The 15247-nt window shown below is 52.2% G+C and overlaps 2 protein-coding genes across 15 annotated transcripts; one reads left to right on the top strand and one right to left on the bottom strand.

Moving 5' to 3' along the window:
• Positions 1–111: 111 nt before the first annotated feature.
• Positions 112–7818, bottom strand: TPPP2 (tubulin polymerization promoting protein family member 2). 3 transcript variants are annotated; one of them, XM_017649046.3, is made up of 5 exons: positions 2025–2171; positions 1844–1913; positions 1543–1727; positions 1149–1302; positions 115–401 (listed from the first exon to the last, which is right to left on the bottom strand). In XM_017649046.3, exons 3-5 carry the CDS (start codon positions 1713–1715, stop codon positions 213–215), a joined length of 516 nt encoding a protein of 171 aa, XP_017504535.1. In that variant the 5' UTR covers positions 1716–1727; positions 1844–1913; positions 2025–2171; the 3' UTR covers positions 115–212. The 3 variants fall into 3 exon arrangements, with proteins under 3 accessions (XP_017504534.1, XP_073067667.1, XP_017504535.1); XM_017649045.3 differs by lacking the exons at positions 1844–1913; positions 2025–2171 and adding an exon at positions 7689–7818 and having other exon boundaries at positions 112–401; XM_073211566.1 differs by lacking the exon at positions 1844–1913 and having other exon boundaries at positions 112–401; positions 2025–2161.
• Positions 4944–13458, top strand: NDRG2 (NDRG family member 2). Of its 12 annotated transcripts, none has more exons than XM_017649033.3 (18): positions 4947–5063; positions 6478–6586; positions 6676–6737; positions 7426–7506; positions 7834–7875; positions 8251–8356; positions 8582–8702; positions 8860–8922; positions 9867–9927; positions 10144–10230; positions 10418–10474; positions 10647–10750; positions 11140–11184; positions 11442–11493; positions 11748–11795; positions 12017–12052; positions 12180–12231; positions 12463–13458. In XM_017649033.3, exons 4-18 carry the CDS (start codon positions 7432–7434, stop codon positions 12627–12629), a joined length of 1116 nt encoding a protein of 371 aa, XP_017504522.1. In that variant the 5' UTR covers positions 4947–5063; positions 6478–6586; positions 6676–6737; positions 7426–7431; the 3' UTR covers positions 12630–13458. The 12 variants fall into 12 exon arrangements, with proteins under 12 accessions (XP_017504531.1, XP_017504522.1, XP_017504530.1 ...); XM_017649032.3 differs by having other exon boundaries at positions 5001–5130; XM_017649034.3 differs by lacking the exon at positions 4947–5063 and adding an exon at positions 5610–5698.
• Positions 13459–15247: the final 1789 nt, after the last annotated feature.

Below are 15247 nucleotides of genomic sequence, written 5' to 3'. Positions count from 1 at the left end.
TAAGTAGGATAAAGGATGTAGAGCTGGAAACCCGGTGCATTACTTGGGATTTCTCTTCTCTCTCTCTCTATGCCAGTGGGCCCATCCATCCCTCACCCCGGTGGAAGACAGAGCTTGTCAACTGCAGCACACAGAGATGTTTATTGTTTCCCAAGCTCTCTGGTGTGAAAGATGCAGGGTCACAGGATGGCGGGCTAAGATGAGGCTCCTCCCTAGTTGCCACTCTTCTTATCGTAGGTGCCAGCGCCTTTGTAGCCACTCACGTAGCCTGAGCCATCAGTCATGTCTTTCCGGCCCGTGATGCCTTTTCCCTTGCCACTCTCATCGAAGCGCTCCTTATGGGTACCAGTGTACTGACTGGTGTCTGTCAGTCTGCTCACCCCACCCACTGTGCTTGTTTTCTGCAAGCCAGAAGACAATTGTGTGATCCCTCTCCTCCACTGTCACATCCTTCTCTAGGCATGGCCTTTGATTCTGCTAGTGCACAGAGCTCCAGCTCTACCTTGGGTCTGGTGCTTTCTTAAGGCCCAGAGGCAGCTGCGGGTAGGAGCTAAGGCAAGAGCTGTCCACCCATGAGGGAGGAGGAATCTGGTGTATGGGAATGAATGGGGGTGAGGGGTATAGATTTTTTCTGCTTCCAGAAGAGTTGTTTTGACCAGGTTGTAGCCAGAGGACTTCAACCCGAGACCCAATATACTGGGTCTTACTGGGAAAGCCCTACTTGAGACCTGGAGTAGAAAGCACTTTAAGTAGAGAGGGGACAAACAGGGAGCAGAGGGTGGTGAGAGCTGGAGGTCAGAGATGGCCCTTACATAAGAAAGAAGAGTGGAGATCAGGTACCAAGTTCTCTACATCCAGTGTGCCCCAGAAGCCACCAGGCCTTAGGTGTTTGCTCAGATATTGGACTGGACACTTGGAAATGAGTCTGAATTTTAGCCTTGAAATAGCTATGGACAATGGGCAAGTTACTTCTCTCTAGGCCACAGTTTCCTCACCTTTGAAATAACTAGATGACCTCTAAAGTCCCTTCCAACACCACTAGTATCACTGCTGGCAGGGGTTAGGGATGGTGGAAGGGGGAGGGGAGATGCGGGCAGCAGCGATTTGGGAAGTAGGCTCAGGGGTCAGGGATACAGAGTGTCACTCACAGTAACACCAGAGGTAGCTGGATCCTTGCCCTCCATGAGTTTATAGATGCTCTCCAGGGCTTCTTCTGGGTTCTTCCCCTTGAACAGCTTCTGGCCCAGTTCCTTCATTGCCTCTTGAAACTGCTGGAATGTGATGGTTCGGGCATTCTTGATCCTGGTAAGTCAGACAGAAATCCAGGAACTCTGGAAAATGAACTGCTCACCTTTCAAGGTCCAATGCTCCCCTGACTCAGACTTGGCCTCTTGACACTGAATGTCTTGAGGACAGGGAATAGCACAGCCCCAGGAGATGCTAAGTAGACCCAACAGAAATGTTCCACCACGTGAATCCTTTCATGTTTCACTACCCTGTTTGTTCTAGTCACCAACCCCACTCCCACCTTTGGTCCCTTACTTGACTTTGCTGAATACAATGTCCACATCAGTGGAGGTGACCATCTTGCCATCCATGATGCCACAGTCTTTGCACAGTTTGGAGAAGTTCTTGTTGTTCATTTCATTGCCCCTGCTTGATGATTCTCCGAAGACAGCAAACCGCTGGAATGTTTTCTCTGCTTCTGATGCCATGGTCTACTGGAGCTGGAGAAGGACAGTAGTGGGGAAGCCTTGGGGGTCCCAGCACTCGGGACACTAGTGTGGACCCTACAGACTGAACAATCACCACCACCACCCACTTCCCCACCACTTCTGTGTACCTTAGAGCATCTGAATGGTGTCCTCTCTAGATAAGTGTGCAGCTATGTGGGAGTCAACTGGCTGGGAAGCCTGAGGTGAAGGGAGAGAGGCTTCTATGACCTCAGCAGTGTTTATGTGACATCACCTCCAGCCCCAGCAATAGTCCTAATCTTTGGGAGAGGGATCCTTTAGTTTCCCTACCTTGCATGCTGCATTGAGCAAATTGTCAACCTTCTGATCTCTCCAGATGATCAAACTTCCCTCATCATTCCAGTCCAGCTTCACCCAGTCCTCTGGGTCCTACTTAAATTGCCTTCCACTCTAACCCATAGCAAAAACTTCTGGGATCCTAAAATAGAGAAACTAGATTGGTGACTTCCCTCCCCTTCCCATCTAATCAGCCCTATTTGCTATTCCTACATTTTTCCCCCCTTGTCTTACAAATCCACTCCTTTCTTTCATTCTTATAACTCCCATACTTATTCAAGTCCTTGTCATCTCATATCTACTTGATCACCCTGGCTTTTAAATGGCATCTTTCCCATGTCAAATGCTTTACCCCTACCCACCCCATAATCCATCTCTATTACCCCACCCACCAGGTTAATGTTCACAAAATTAATTTTTATCCATTCCTTCTGCTCAAGAACACTCTATGAGTCTTCTGTTTCAAACATTTTTGCCTGTCATTCAAAGACCTTCACACTTGGCCCCAACCTACTTTACCAAACACCATCCACCTCTCATCAACCTTATTGTTCATCTGGGGCACAGTATGCTTGACAGGCTACCTTGATCATTATATAGCTTGAGAAGCTACCTTGCAGTGGAAAGAGCATAGCCTTGGAGTAGAATGGATCTGGGTAGGCACTTGTGTCCTAGATAGTGTCATTTTTACTAGCTGGTTGGCTTTGGGAAAATCACCAAACATCTATGAGCTTCAGTTTGCTTATCTGTACAGTGAGGACACAATACTTACTTTATAGGATTGGGCAATAATATATGGGTATTATCCCCCAATGGAATAATAATATACCTTGTATGCAGTAGCTACTGTTCAATTCTTTGAAGTAACTTGTCTATTTCTTTCCCCCAACTTTCCCTCATGCTCTCTTCTTGAAGAGAATGCTACTCTCCCATTCAAATACTCTATGACTGCAGCCTCCTGGTGTGAGGTTTCCTGAATTATTGCCAAGTCCTGAAATCTACGTGGACACAGATGACTGTCAACTGAATAAAAATACTCTTTGCACATGTGTGTGTGTGTGTATATATATATATGTTGTGATTATCAGAATACTATACAAACTTATTTGAAAGTACGGCTGAATTCATGGTTTGTCTCCATCAATGGATATTAAAACTGTCATGTAGGAAGGAATGCTCTTGTGTTCTACTTGGGAAGTATCAGGAACTATTGCCATAGGACTTATTATCTAAACAATTAATCTATATACACATAACTTTTCTTAACTTTTTTAATCCTTATACATTCTCTCAAACTACTTGATCATAAGCTTCTAGAGGGGATGCCTAGACATCACACTGCTTTGAATTCCATTTCTACAGCGGCTTGCACGTAGTATTTTAAGCTGTCTCTTAGTTGAAGGTATAATTTGAAGCTGCTTCTGACCCAAGAGAAGGAGGTTCAGGAGAGTGAGATGATCCTTGTTGGGTCACTTACATTTGGGCTGGACTGGGACCTGCTTTAACAGAGAGGAATCCCATCTTAGGGCAGAAGCAGCCTCATTTCTGCCTGCAAGAGGCTGAGACCCCTAGGCCTAGGAAGCAAAGATATCCAAGTGGAAATTTCCCATCTCCTGCCTGTCCCACGCCCTTGCACAGGCCCCTTATCAGGTTCTCCCTGAGTCATCCTGACCCAGAGACGAATATAGATACTGGAACCTCCAGGTCCTTCCCTCCCCCACTCCAAGTAAGACTACTTTAGACACATAAGAGAAGACTATGGGCAAAAGCTCTCACTCCAGGCATTATTTCTCCCTCAGCTCCAGCAGCGTTGCTGAGATCTCTCTCCTGTCCTAGGCATCTTTATTGAAGATCCTAATCCCAGCAGGCATTTCCTTGCCCAGGAGTGTGTTAAACTGGCACCCAGAGGGGAAAGGGAAAGAGGGCTAGAGGAGGGGCCAGAGTGCCCAGCTTCTATGCCAGTTTCTGGGAAAATAATTATGAGAGGAGTGGGGAGAGGAAATAGAGGAAAACGTAGATGCTCCAAATTGGGGGATGTAAGGCGGCCCTTTAGATTTGGGGTTATTGAAAGCTAGGTTTGATCCTGACCAGTTCTCCTACCCTGGTCACCTCCTCCCCCTTGGCCCCTCCTTTTTTCCAAAAAACCCTGCCAAGTTGGGATGAAAGGCGCATTGATGTTCCTTGGATGGGAGGGGATTGTGGGTGTTGAGGGTGGTGGTGGGGTTGGTTCCCAGGCGGGAGGGAGGGCAATTTGGGGGTCTTGGGGGGGCAGTCTGTGCTGGTGTTGCAGGGTTGGCAGCTCCAGTTCCACTGGCCACTGTTTCCAACTGGCTTGGTGCCCAGCCCCCGCGAAATGGCAACTCAGGAACCAAGCTGAAGGAGGATGGGGTGGGGACCCTGGTGGGAGGAGAGCTGAAGGGGTGCAGGTGGGGAGAAATTCAGTCTGGTTTCCTTTTGCTTAAACCAACTTCGAATCCCCTTAGCCACATAACTATCCTGTTCCTGGTGGCCTTCCTCTTAGGGGCACATGGAGGGTGCATAAGGTGCTGGAAGGCCTGGGTGAGTGAGGAATCTAGGACATTCAAACACTCTCAGGCCCTGAGAGAGGCGCAGCAGTCCCGGAAAAAACATAACCTGGGCACTGCAATTCAGCTGGGCCGAACTGGTCTCACTCTCCTTCTTTGGTCCCAACTAGGAGGAGTTAGCGCTGAAGCCACAGGGTCTCTTGGTTTCCAGCCCGGGACACAGCGTCCTCCCCGAGCCTCCACTCCACCCCCGCGGAGTTAACTCCGCCCTCGCGCCTGTTTACCCAAGAGTCAGAGCCCCTGGGGGTCCCTGGCCCCTCCTTCGCCCCCACCCTTGGGGCCTTGACCCAGGAGTCCCCGTTGGCCATCCTCCCTCCCCGGCTCCTGCGATCTCCCTCTATTTATAGCGGGCCCCCGCATTCCCCGCCCTCCCCCTTAGCCCCCGCCTTGTTTTCCAGCTTCTCACGGAGCAGCCGGAGAGCAGGCTTCGGGACGCAGCAGAGAGGAGGTACCAGGACCCTGGGCGCTCCACAGCTGTAACTCCTGCGTCCTCGACCCTCTCCCCACCCTAGCCGGTGCGGGTTCACCCTGCCCCTCCCCTCGGGCGAGACCCTTGCTTCCTCAGCCAAGATCCCCGCCCTTCTCCACCCTCCTTAACCTAGTTCTCTGTTTCCGGACGGGCTGAGTCAAAATCGTGGGGTGTCAGCAACCTGGGTCCCTCTCCCGCCTACCCTCCCCACTAGTGAGTCTGGGGGCGAAGGAAGGAGTCACAGAGAAAGAGGCAGATCCAGGTCACGGGTGGGGGCGATGTTGAGGGCCGGCGTGGGGATCCCCACACACACCCCATAACAGACCCGTTCGGGGGGAGGCGGGTGCTGTGGGGAGAGTGAGCGCAGCCTGGACGCTCCCGGCAGTTTGCTTTCCCTGAGTCCTGTCCCGCCTCGTCCCCAGCACAGCCCCTCCCTGAGGGGCAGACAGCCTGGGCGGGGAAGAGGGGGGGGCGTGTTTACTGGGGTTCTGGGGCGGATCTGCAGGGAGCTGTCTGTCGGTGGGCGGGCCGGGGGCGGGTCTGCGGGGAGTCAGAGCCGGGAGGGCCGGAGAGTCAAAGGCAAGTGAAGGTGGAAGCGGCCGTGGCGGCAGCAGGTAGGGGGAGGGGCAGGTGAGGGGCCGCAGAGGCGGAATGGCGGCGGCCGGGCGGGTGGGCGGTTTGATCACACTCCTCCGGGGCTGGCCGCTCGCGGGAAGGGGCACGCGAGCAGGGAGCGCCGGGGCTGCTGAGCACAAAGGCGGAGGCTCCGCGAGCAGCAGGGCGTGTTTGGGGCGTGTGCGAGGTTGTGTCCAGGGTCTAGGGCTCTCCGCGCCTGCCGCGCGACGGCTTCTGTTCCCACGCGGCGGGGCAGTGTAGGGATTCGTAGGGACACGTCTCGGGTGCTGGGCCCGGCCAGTCCCATCCGTCCTACAATCCTTCCCCAGCTGGCGCTCAGCCCTGGCGGGACGTGGGCGGGCGGGGGGAGGCTGGGCGGAGATTGTGGGACCGCCCCCTCCCAGTCCACTCGCACCCCTCCCAATCCCTTTCTCCACTAGCGAGACCCACACCAGGACTGGATGGAGGAGAGAAGAGAAGGCAGGAGGCTTTTCAAATTGTTTTTAAATGCTGGAGGGAAACAACCTCAGTGAACTACCCTCATCTTACTCGACAGCTGTCAAAAATCATGGGGATCCCTTAGTCCCCACTTCTAGTTTGCAAATAGGAAATTGAGGCCAAGAGTAGTAACTGACTGGGCCAAGGTCACACCGCAACAGCAGAGCCGGAACTGGAATCCAGAGGTTCCTGACACTTGCCGCTCTTTCCTCCGCATCAGCACTGCCTTCTCCCCTCCCCCAAGCCTGGACTGATACCTGCTCTCCGTGTTGCCCCGTAGGCCCCTCCAACATGTATTGATTCTGGTTGAAGCCTAGAGAAGACATGTTCGTTGGACTCCGGGGTACAGATTAGGGAGGGTTAGTGACCTGCGGAGTGTTGTGACCCAGGTACTCTAGGTCTTGGCTGAGACTTTCTGTCCCTAAAAGACCCAGGGTCTGTCTCCCATGTCGTTCACCTCATTGCCTTGTTTTCTCAGACCCCAGAGCCAGCAAGGAGAACCCTGACCCCAACCCCTCTGCGTCAGCCAATAGGAACCCAGTAAGTGACTCCACCCCCAGGCTGCAGGCTCTTACCGTGCAGGTCTGCCCTGGTGCTCTGCTCCTCCCACCCCTCCAAGATGTTGAATGTATGCTAATTTATTCATAGCTGCGAGGGAGCGTTTTGGGAGAAAGGGATGCATTGGGTCAATCAGTAGCAGAGGCCCCCCCCCTCCCACCCCGCCCATTATCATGTTACTAGGGTCATTTGTAGCCCCTTTCCCTTTCACCTCTGACCTTGGGGCTTTAGTTGAAAGTCACAGCCAATTAGGAATTCTTACTGCCCTGTCTCTTAGTGTCTTTGGAGTACCCAGTCACTGGGCCATGAGCTTCCTCCTACCTAACTGGGAATGTGGATGGCCCCTAAATATAGTCTGGGAAACTGTTGCTGCACTGCTGCCCCACCCTAGTATCTCCATCCAGGATAGGGGAGGGGTGTCTGGAGGTGCGGGGTCTGAGGGCAGTAGTGGGGGTGGCTAGTCCATAGAGAAGTGGTGTCTTGATTCCTCTTTGACAGCCTCCCTCCCCAGCGGCCTGATCATGGATCTGGGGGCAGGAAAGGTTCTCTCTAGGTTCTGGAGTATTCTTCAGCATCTCACTTAGTCTTGTGCTGAGAAATGAATCCAGGTATTTGAGATGTGGGGTGTGGAGGCAACCTCTCCAGTGTTTGTATTTCCTCACCCTGCCAGGCCACCATGGCGGAACTGCAGGAGGTACAGATCACAGAGGAGAAGCCGCTGTTGCCAGGGCAGACACCCCAGGTGGCCAAGGTTATCAGAGACCCTCTGACTTCCAGCCCCAAATCCCAGATCTCCAAGCATTCCCTTGCCTCCTGCCTCCCCAAATCCGTGATCTCATTCTAACCCACACCCCTGCTTTCTCCACCTGTACCCGTTTCTTTCTCCTGTTACATAATTGGGAGTCCAGGCCTTTGTCCTGTCATTAAACTAACCTTCATCCTCTTCATGTCTCTTTTTGTCATCTCTTTGTCTTGGGTCTCTGTTGGTGTCTTCACCTGCCTCTCTTTATCCGTGCCTGTCTCTCCATCTGTGACTCTACGTGGTTGTGTGTATTTGTGTGTGTGTGTCCCTCTCCAGGAGGCCGAGTTAGCTGCCCGAATCCTCCTGGACCGGGGACAGGTAACAGCTTGGGTGCTCCCAGGGTGGGAGGGGCTGTCCTTGTCCCCAGTAGGGGGAGGGCCACCACCTGGCTCTTCTTGGCTCTCTACCCCCTTCCTTCCTATTCCAGGCCTCTCCCTTTCCATCTGTCCCCTTCCCTCCTTTCCCCTCCGTCCTTAGAGTTCTTGGTGCTCTCCAGTCCCCATTATTCTTTTCCAAATCATCTTTCACTGTCTTATTTACCTATATGACATTCTTGCTGATCCCATTTTTCTTGTTCCTTTCTCCTCTCTTTGCCCTGCTCCCACCTCCCCTCCCCAGCTTCTGTGGAGTCCTTCCCTGGCCTTTTTTCTACTCAGTCTAACTCCCACCTGATGGTGACTTGTTTTCCTACAGACTCACTCTGTGGAGACACCTTATGGCTCTGTCACTTTCACTGTCTATGGCACCCCCAAACCCAAACGCCCAGCGATTCTCACCTACCATGATGTGGGCCTCAACTGTAAGGACCTTCTCTTCCCCTTGTGCTCTGTTATGGGAAGAGGCTGGGCAGAGGAGGGAGGGTAAGACCCCAGTGTCCGGTAGGATCAGCATGGGCAGGAAGGGAGCCGTGTGGTGGGAGGGGAGAATTCTCTCCTCTGACTGTGGAATGAAAGAAAGAGGGTGGGTTTTGACTTGGGGACATTCTGTCTGATTCTGCTGTTTGGGCGGTGGGGGTTCTCTTTAGATAAGTCTTGCTTCCAGCCACTGTTTCAATTCGGGGATATGCAGGAAATTATTCAGAACTTCGTGCGGGTTCATGTGGATGCCCCTGGAATGGAAGAGGGGGCTCCAGTGTTCCCTTTGGGGTGAGAATTAGCTCCTTCCCCTCACCAGACTGTGAGGCACAGGGCAGGTGGCGGTGGTGGTGGGAGATTGGAGCGAGGGGGAGCAGTGGGGATGCTGGGAGACCCGAGGTGGGACAGTGGGTGCAGGCATTTTCCTTACCGGGGCACTCCTCTGCAGGTACCAGTACCCGTCTCTGGACCAGCTTGCAGACATGATTCCTTGCATCCTGCAGTACTTAAAGTGAGAGTCCTGGGGACCCCCAAGACCAGAGCAGAAGGTGGCTCTTAGAAAGCCTATGTCTACCAAGGTTCCTGGGCGAGTTTAGATCTCTGGTGTTGAGAGATCCTTCCTCCATGATTGTACCTTATTGTTGAAAGGAAAAGGGGCTGGCTTTGGAAAACTGACCTGAGTCAGCAGAGTAGCATAATAGATGGAGGAAAGGAAGGGGAAGGGGCTCTCTGATGGCCCTGCCTCAGGCTGAGGCAGGGCCCCGAGGAAGCTGGAGAGGAAGAGAGGGTGACATAATCCTTGAGAAGCCAGACAGACCTGTCTCTTTTTCTCCCACTCTCCCTCCACACACACACCTGGCCACTGGGAGCCCTGAGTGTGAGGGAGATGGGAGAGGGCAAGAAAGCTAAGCGAGGCCTCCTGCTCATGCATGTGGAGTGCTGATAGCTCTGGGGCTCCGTCCTCCACTGGGCTTTCCCTGGGCACCAGACCTGGGCAGCTCTGGTTCACCTCATTGGCTCTGAGTCCCCCATTCTCCTTGTTGCTTGTAGAAGTTGTGTCTTTTTCTACATCTTGCTTCAAGTTCCCTTCTTCCCAGTTCCTCACCAGGAACCAGGAACCAGGAAGCAGGCACTAAAACAGAACAAGTTGAACTAGCTCCTGAGAATTGAGAGTGGACACAGAGCTGCATAGGAAAACAGTGTCTGGTTGGTTGGTGGATGGGTGTTTCTTTTCAAGACACTAGCTTTCTGAGAGAGCTGGGTATATAGGTATAGGCTTCAGGGACCCATGCTGCCTACCATTTTTATTTCCTTGGCACCTTCCTTTTCAGCAACCCAGAAAGGAAGGTCCTTTTATATCCTTTGTGCCTGTGGGCTTGGGAGGGAGAATGAGGAGTCTGGAGAGCTAAAGTGTCGGATGCCAGGGCCCATTAGACATGTATTTCCTTTCTGCAGCTTCTCCACAGTAATTGGAGTTGGTGTTGGAGCAGGAGCCTACATCTTATCACGATATGCTGTAAGAAATAAAAAACACCCATATGAGGAAAGGCAGGTCCAAGGCCCATGGCAGACTGATTAGGAGAGGGTTGTTTGCTAGTGTGTATTTGGGCAGAGGGTGTGCGTACAAGGGTGGGCAGCCTGACCCCATGGAGCCTAAGAGTGGGTGAAGCTCAGTGGGGAAGGGATAAGACCATGCCTGGCCTCTGATTGTCCTTCCTTCTGCTGCCCCCAGCTTATCCATCCAGATACTGTCGAGGGTCTTGTCCTCATCAACATCGATCCCAATGCCAAAGGTTGGATGGATTGGGCAGCCCACAAGGTTTGGAGGGGCTTGTGTGCTGAGATCTAGGGTGGTGTTCCCCCTCATGTGGGTCTAGTTAGGCCCTACTGACACAACTGATTGGCCTGTGAACTTCAGGGAGGAGGGGGACGGAGCAGGAAAGAAGTGTGTCCCTTTGCCGTGTCTCCCCAAAATGTCCTGACTTTCTCACCTGCCCTTTCCTCAGCTAACAGGTCTCACCTCCTCCATTCCGGAAATGATCCTTGGACATCTTTTCAGCCAGGTAAGTGGCTGTAGAAGATGGAGGGAATGGAGGGGACTAGCAGGGACTGGAATGCTTGGGGTGACTTCCTTAGGTGGGACAGGATCTGCAGAGGGAAGAAGACTTTCTTCTCATCCTGTAACTGTGGACTTCACTTCCCAAACCTTATTTTTCTCCCTCTTCGTTCCTTCAGGAGGAGCTATCTGGAAATTCTGAGTTGATACAAAAGTATAGAAATATCATTACATACGCACCCAACCTGGAGAACATTGAGCTGTACTGGAACAGCTACAACAAGTGAGTGGTGTGTGAACGCACATGGAGGGCAGGATTTGATGTGCATCTGGGGCCACTGTGGGACAGACTTGGTCGGAAGACTTGTGAGGAGCTGTCCCCCTTTCTTCTGCTTACTTCCCTCCAATTCTTGGATCCCCAGAAGTAAGATAATCTCCTGTCCTTGTACCCTCCTTCCCCACTCACTGTCCTCTGACCAGGGACCTGGGGCACAAGTGACCCCAAGGACTGTGCTTGAGGCCTGCTGCCACTTTCCCCTTGTTTCCACTTCCAATCACCAGAATTTGGCTGTAATTTTGGGGAGGAAGATAGCTTCCTTGTAGGGGAGGTAGTTTTTGGATGGATAGCTCTGCCTGCATACAATTACTACTCTTCTCTTAATCCCTCTCTAGCCGCCGAGACCTGAACCTTGAACGGGGAGGTGCCGTCACCCTCAAGTAAGACGTTAAGAGAGAAAGCTTTGCCTCTCTCCCTGCAGCTTTCCTACATGCTTACATCCTTTAAAAGAAGAGTCTATTGCCAGGGAATTTTCTTGTCCTCTAGGTCTTCCCCCTTTGAACCCTCTTCATAGCAACAGTGGGGTTGAGAAGGCGGTTTCCTCTTTGGAACCAGACATTTTCTAGCTGCCCTTCTGGGAGAAGGCAGGTGAGGGCGTACTGGGGGCTCACCATGTGCTCCCTGATACTGCTTCTAGGTGCCCCGTGATGCTGGTGGTAGGAGACCAAGCACCCCATGAAGATGCGGTGGTCAGTTGGGAATTTGGGGGTGGGCAAGGGAGGGTTGGAGTCCTAGGGTGGTGGTCAGAGGGGCATCTTGCCCAGAAGCAGGCTCTGTTTGGGACAGGGAGAGCAACTTGGGGCATAAGATGTTGGTTCCCAGGAGGAAGGAAATGGGTAGACGGCTGACAGGAAGGGAACTGGGGTCTGGGTCTCTGAGTCCCTTGGATGGGAAGGGCCTCAGGGAGTGTGACCTCATTCATTCAGCTTCCTCCTAACTCCAGGTGGAATGTAACTCAAAACTGGACCCCACGCAGACCTCTTTCCTCAAGGTCAGTAACTCCACTCCATGCCCAGCTTGACTCTTGGCCCCCTATCCAGAGCCATATATCCTCTCCAGTTCAGCTTCTAGGCCTCCAGGGTCCTGCCTTGGAGCAGTGGGGAAGAACCCTAAGGGAGGTAGGGTGGGAAAGCTCCAGAAGAGAGATCCCTCTGCATGGCTCATTTTACTTAAGTGTCTATCACTTTTTCTGGATGACTCTGTTCTGAACAGATGGCCGACTCTGGAGGTCAGCCCCAGCTGACTCAGGTGAGTAGCCCTGCCACCGTGGAACTATACCCTTTGCCACACACCCCTTTCCCAACCTGCCATGGCCTTGGACTCCAGCTCAGCTTCTAACCCTCACTGTCTCCCTCTCTTCATCTCACTTGCACAGCCAGGCAAGCTGACTGAGGCCTTCAAGTACTTCCTGCAAGGCATGGGCTACAGTGAGTATGGGGGTCAGAGGACATCATAAGGACAAGGGATTGCTGCACAGAGGGGAAGGATGGGTCCTGAGCGGGAGGAATGATGTTAAGCTAATTCCTGGATTTACCAGCATCTTCCAAATCAAGCCCATTGACCCTCAGCTCTCTTGTCTTTACCCAAGCATCCAACTTGAGTTGCCAGCCTCTTTTCCCACCTCCTCTCTGACTGTTGCCCATCCTCTGTCTCCACAGTGGCCTCGTCCTGCATGACTCGTCTGTCCCGGTCTCGCACAGCCTCCTTGACCAGTGCCGCGTCTATTGACGGCAACCGGTCCCGTGCTCGCACCTTGTCCCAGAGCAGCGAGTCTGGGACTCTCCCTTCAGGGCCACCAGGGCACACCATGGAGGTCTCCTGTTGAGTGACCCTTGTTACCCTGGTGTAGAACCCAGCCCTCACCTCCCCCAGCACTAACCTGGGAGGTGCATAGGGCACTGGGCTGAAGTGAGCAAGGGAAGATGGGCAGATCATGTGGGGAGACAACCTTGATCTTTGATTGCTACCCTAACCTTGACCTCTAACCTGTGATTCCCCTCAGCTCCTGGGAGAGATGTCCTAATATCTCTTAGGGACCCAGACCCCTAAATTATCCCTCTCCCATATTGTGGTGTCAAGTGGAGAGGGCATGTATCCCCTCTCCCTAATCTAGGTGTCTGTAGAGAAGGGAAAAGAGGTTGTTGTACTTGTCCATGGTGCCTCTGCCAGACTCTCCCTACTTATCCTATTGCAAGGGTAGGGGGCTGAGGCTCTGTTCACCAAAGCTGATTTGGCTTCCCATTAACCCTTCAGATCCCTGAAGGATGTGGGCATAAGTGAATGTGTGTCAGGGGAGGCTTGCTCGGGGGTTAGTGGTCCTCCGGATGTAACAGAAATATCCAGTGTGTGAGATGGAAGTTGGAATGGGAGGTGGTGTGCAATGAGCAAGTACAAGGAGGGACTGGAGCTCGGCCAGTAGGAGGGGCCTGGAGCCATTGGCTGCACTAACTTTGGTAGCTGTCTAGACGGTGGTGTCTAGAGTGGGTGGTGGGAGGGAGCTAAGCTGGGGCAGGGTTGCTTGGGGTGTGGCATAGGGGTGGGAAGGGCTACCCTGGGGGCTCTGACTACAGTGCCTTACATGTATGTGGAGGGTGCCCTCCTGTCTCCCACAAATTCTGCTGTAACAATAAACTGTAGAGGAATCAGTACCACTACTCTTCTTTGTCCGGATATGCTGCCTTGTGCCCCTTGCCTACCTCTCCCTTGCCTGACTCTCACAGTGTCTCTTCAAAGTGACCTAACCCACGGGAGAGGGCTTATATAGCATAGGCACTTCACACAATGTGACTGCATGTCACTGGCCCCTGTTCCAATAAGTGGGATGTTATCCTTGATATTGAGAGCATTTTCAGGTTTTGGGCGAGAGGAGCTACTTAGATCTTAGGAGACTTCATCATTAGTTATGGATCACTGAGAAATGTCATAGGATTTCAGAGATGTCACCAACATCATGACATTAAGGAAGTAGAGAGCTGAATGAAGTGCCCAGCAACATCTGTGACCCACCTGCCTGCAGGATCCTCCGTAGGTATCACCTATATTCCATTTCAGAGGGTTCATTGAGATCCTCAGTAGACTAGGCTTCATACATTACCAGAAGGGTTGGGCTGCTCAGAGTTGATCTCAATCTGAAGACTCCTCCAAGAGAGTCAGAACAAAAAGGGCTTCCTCTCAGGAATTCTCCCTCATCAATCCAAGAATTTGGGGAGTTAATTAGGCTGAGTTTGTGGTTCTCTGAAAAGCTTTTCAACAGGTAGGAACAATACTCATCAAGACTTCAGATGTTTTGTGACTGATTGTTAGGGCACAAGAAGTAAAAATGAAAAGGCACTTCATAGCGTTATTGGCAAGAGTACTGTGGATGGAGTATCAGGGTCATTTGTTAGACTGCTTCATAGAAACTCCACAGGCTCTAACACTTCCCTCAGTGAAAGTGAGCTGAGGATGAAGGCAGCTGACGTCTAGTGCTGACACACTGACGTGGAAGTGGGGCATGGAATATGTTCTTGATTCTTGAGCATTTCATCACTCACATAGGACCACGTCTATTTTAAATGCAGCAGGCCAGGATCAGAAGGGGGTTGGAGTAGTAAGTGGCTAGAGGGCTTAGAGCTAGCCATTGATGGTGAGGGTGGTAGGTGACCCCCAAAGGACAGGCAGCAGAGAGAGCTCACATTGCCCACCATGAAAAGAAACAGCCTAGGTGGAATTATTGGACCAAGTAGCTGCTAGGTAAACAAAACATGAGGAGAAGGCAAGAACTCTAGCCAGCCCAGCTTTGGCAGGGACAGCGGCCATTGTGTATTGTGGAGGGAGGGTAGGTTTTAGCACATTTGCCTACACAGGTATCACCAGCAGGGTAGTGTTCAAAGAGGGAGAAAATTACATTAGGTGTACATACATAGGTGTATATGTATGTGCCTGTTATGGAGGTGGTGTGTGAAGTGAGTGGTGATGTGTGTGTGTCTCTCCCTGATAAATGTCTCTGCATAAGAAACCCAAAAGTTCCATAGAGGGAGAGATGCTCTCTACTGGGAGCAGCGGAGAGGGGGCCTGCTGTCCTTGACTGACCTACTTTTGTTTATCCTTGACAGTCTAGGGAAGCCCTTGGAGATACAGTGCCCCCCTGTGGTTGGCATGGTTCTTCCTAATTTGCCTCAGTTCCCAGGTCCCTTCGTAAATCTCCCTTTGTTCCTTGTGATTGTAAGCAGTAGTTACATAAGGGGGCCTGATACCGTGCGTGGTCTGTGGCTCTGGCCCATTCTCAAGATCAGAGCTTAGGGGCTCAGAACAGAGGTGGGGTGACTTCATAAAAGCTGAACCACAGACTCCCTACTTTTTGTCTCTGCCTCAGGCTCAGGACTTCTGTTTCTCTCCCTCTTTTCTCAAGGAATGTGTTCCTTTGACTTTAGGGACAGAAGCCCAAGATAGCTAAGAGAAGGC

Source organism: Manis javanica, chromosome 8, assembly GCF_040802235.1.
Source record: "Manis javanica isolate MJ-LG chromosome 8, MJ_LKY, whole genome shotgun sequence".
Classification (NCBI taxonomy): domain Eukaryota; kingdom Metazoa; phylum Chordata; class Mammalia; order Pholidota; family Manidae; genus Manis; species Manis javanica.
This window is presented reverse-complemented; position numbering and strand designations above follow the sequence as displayed.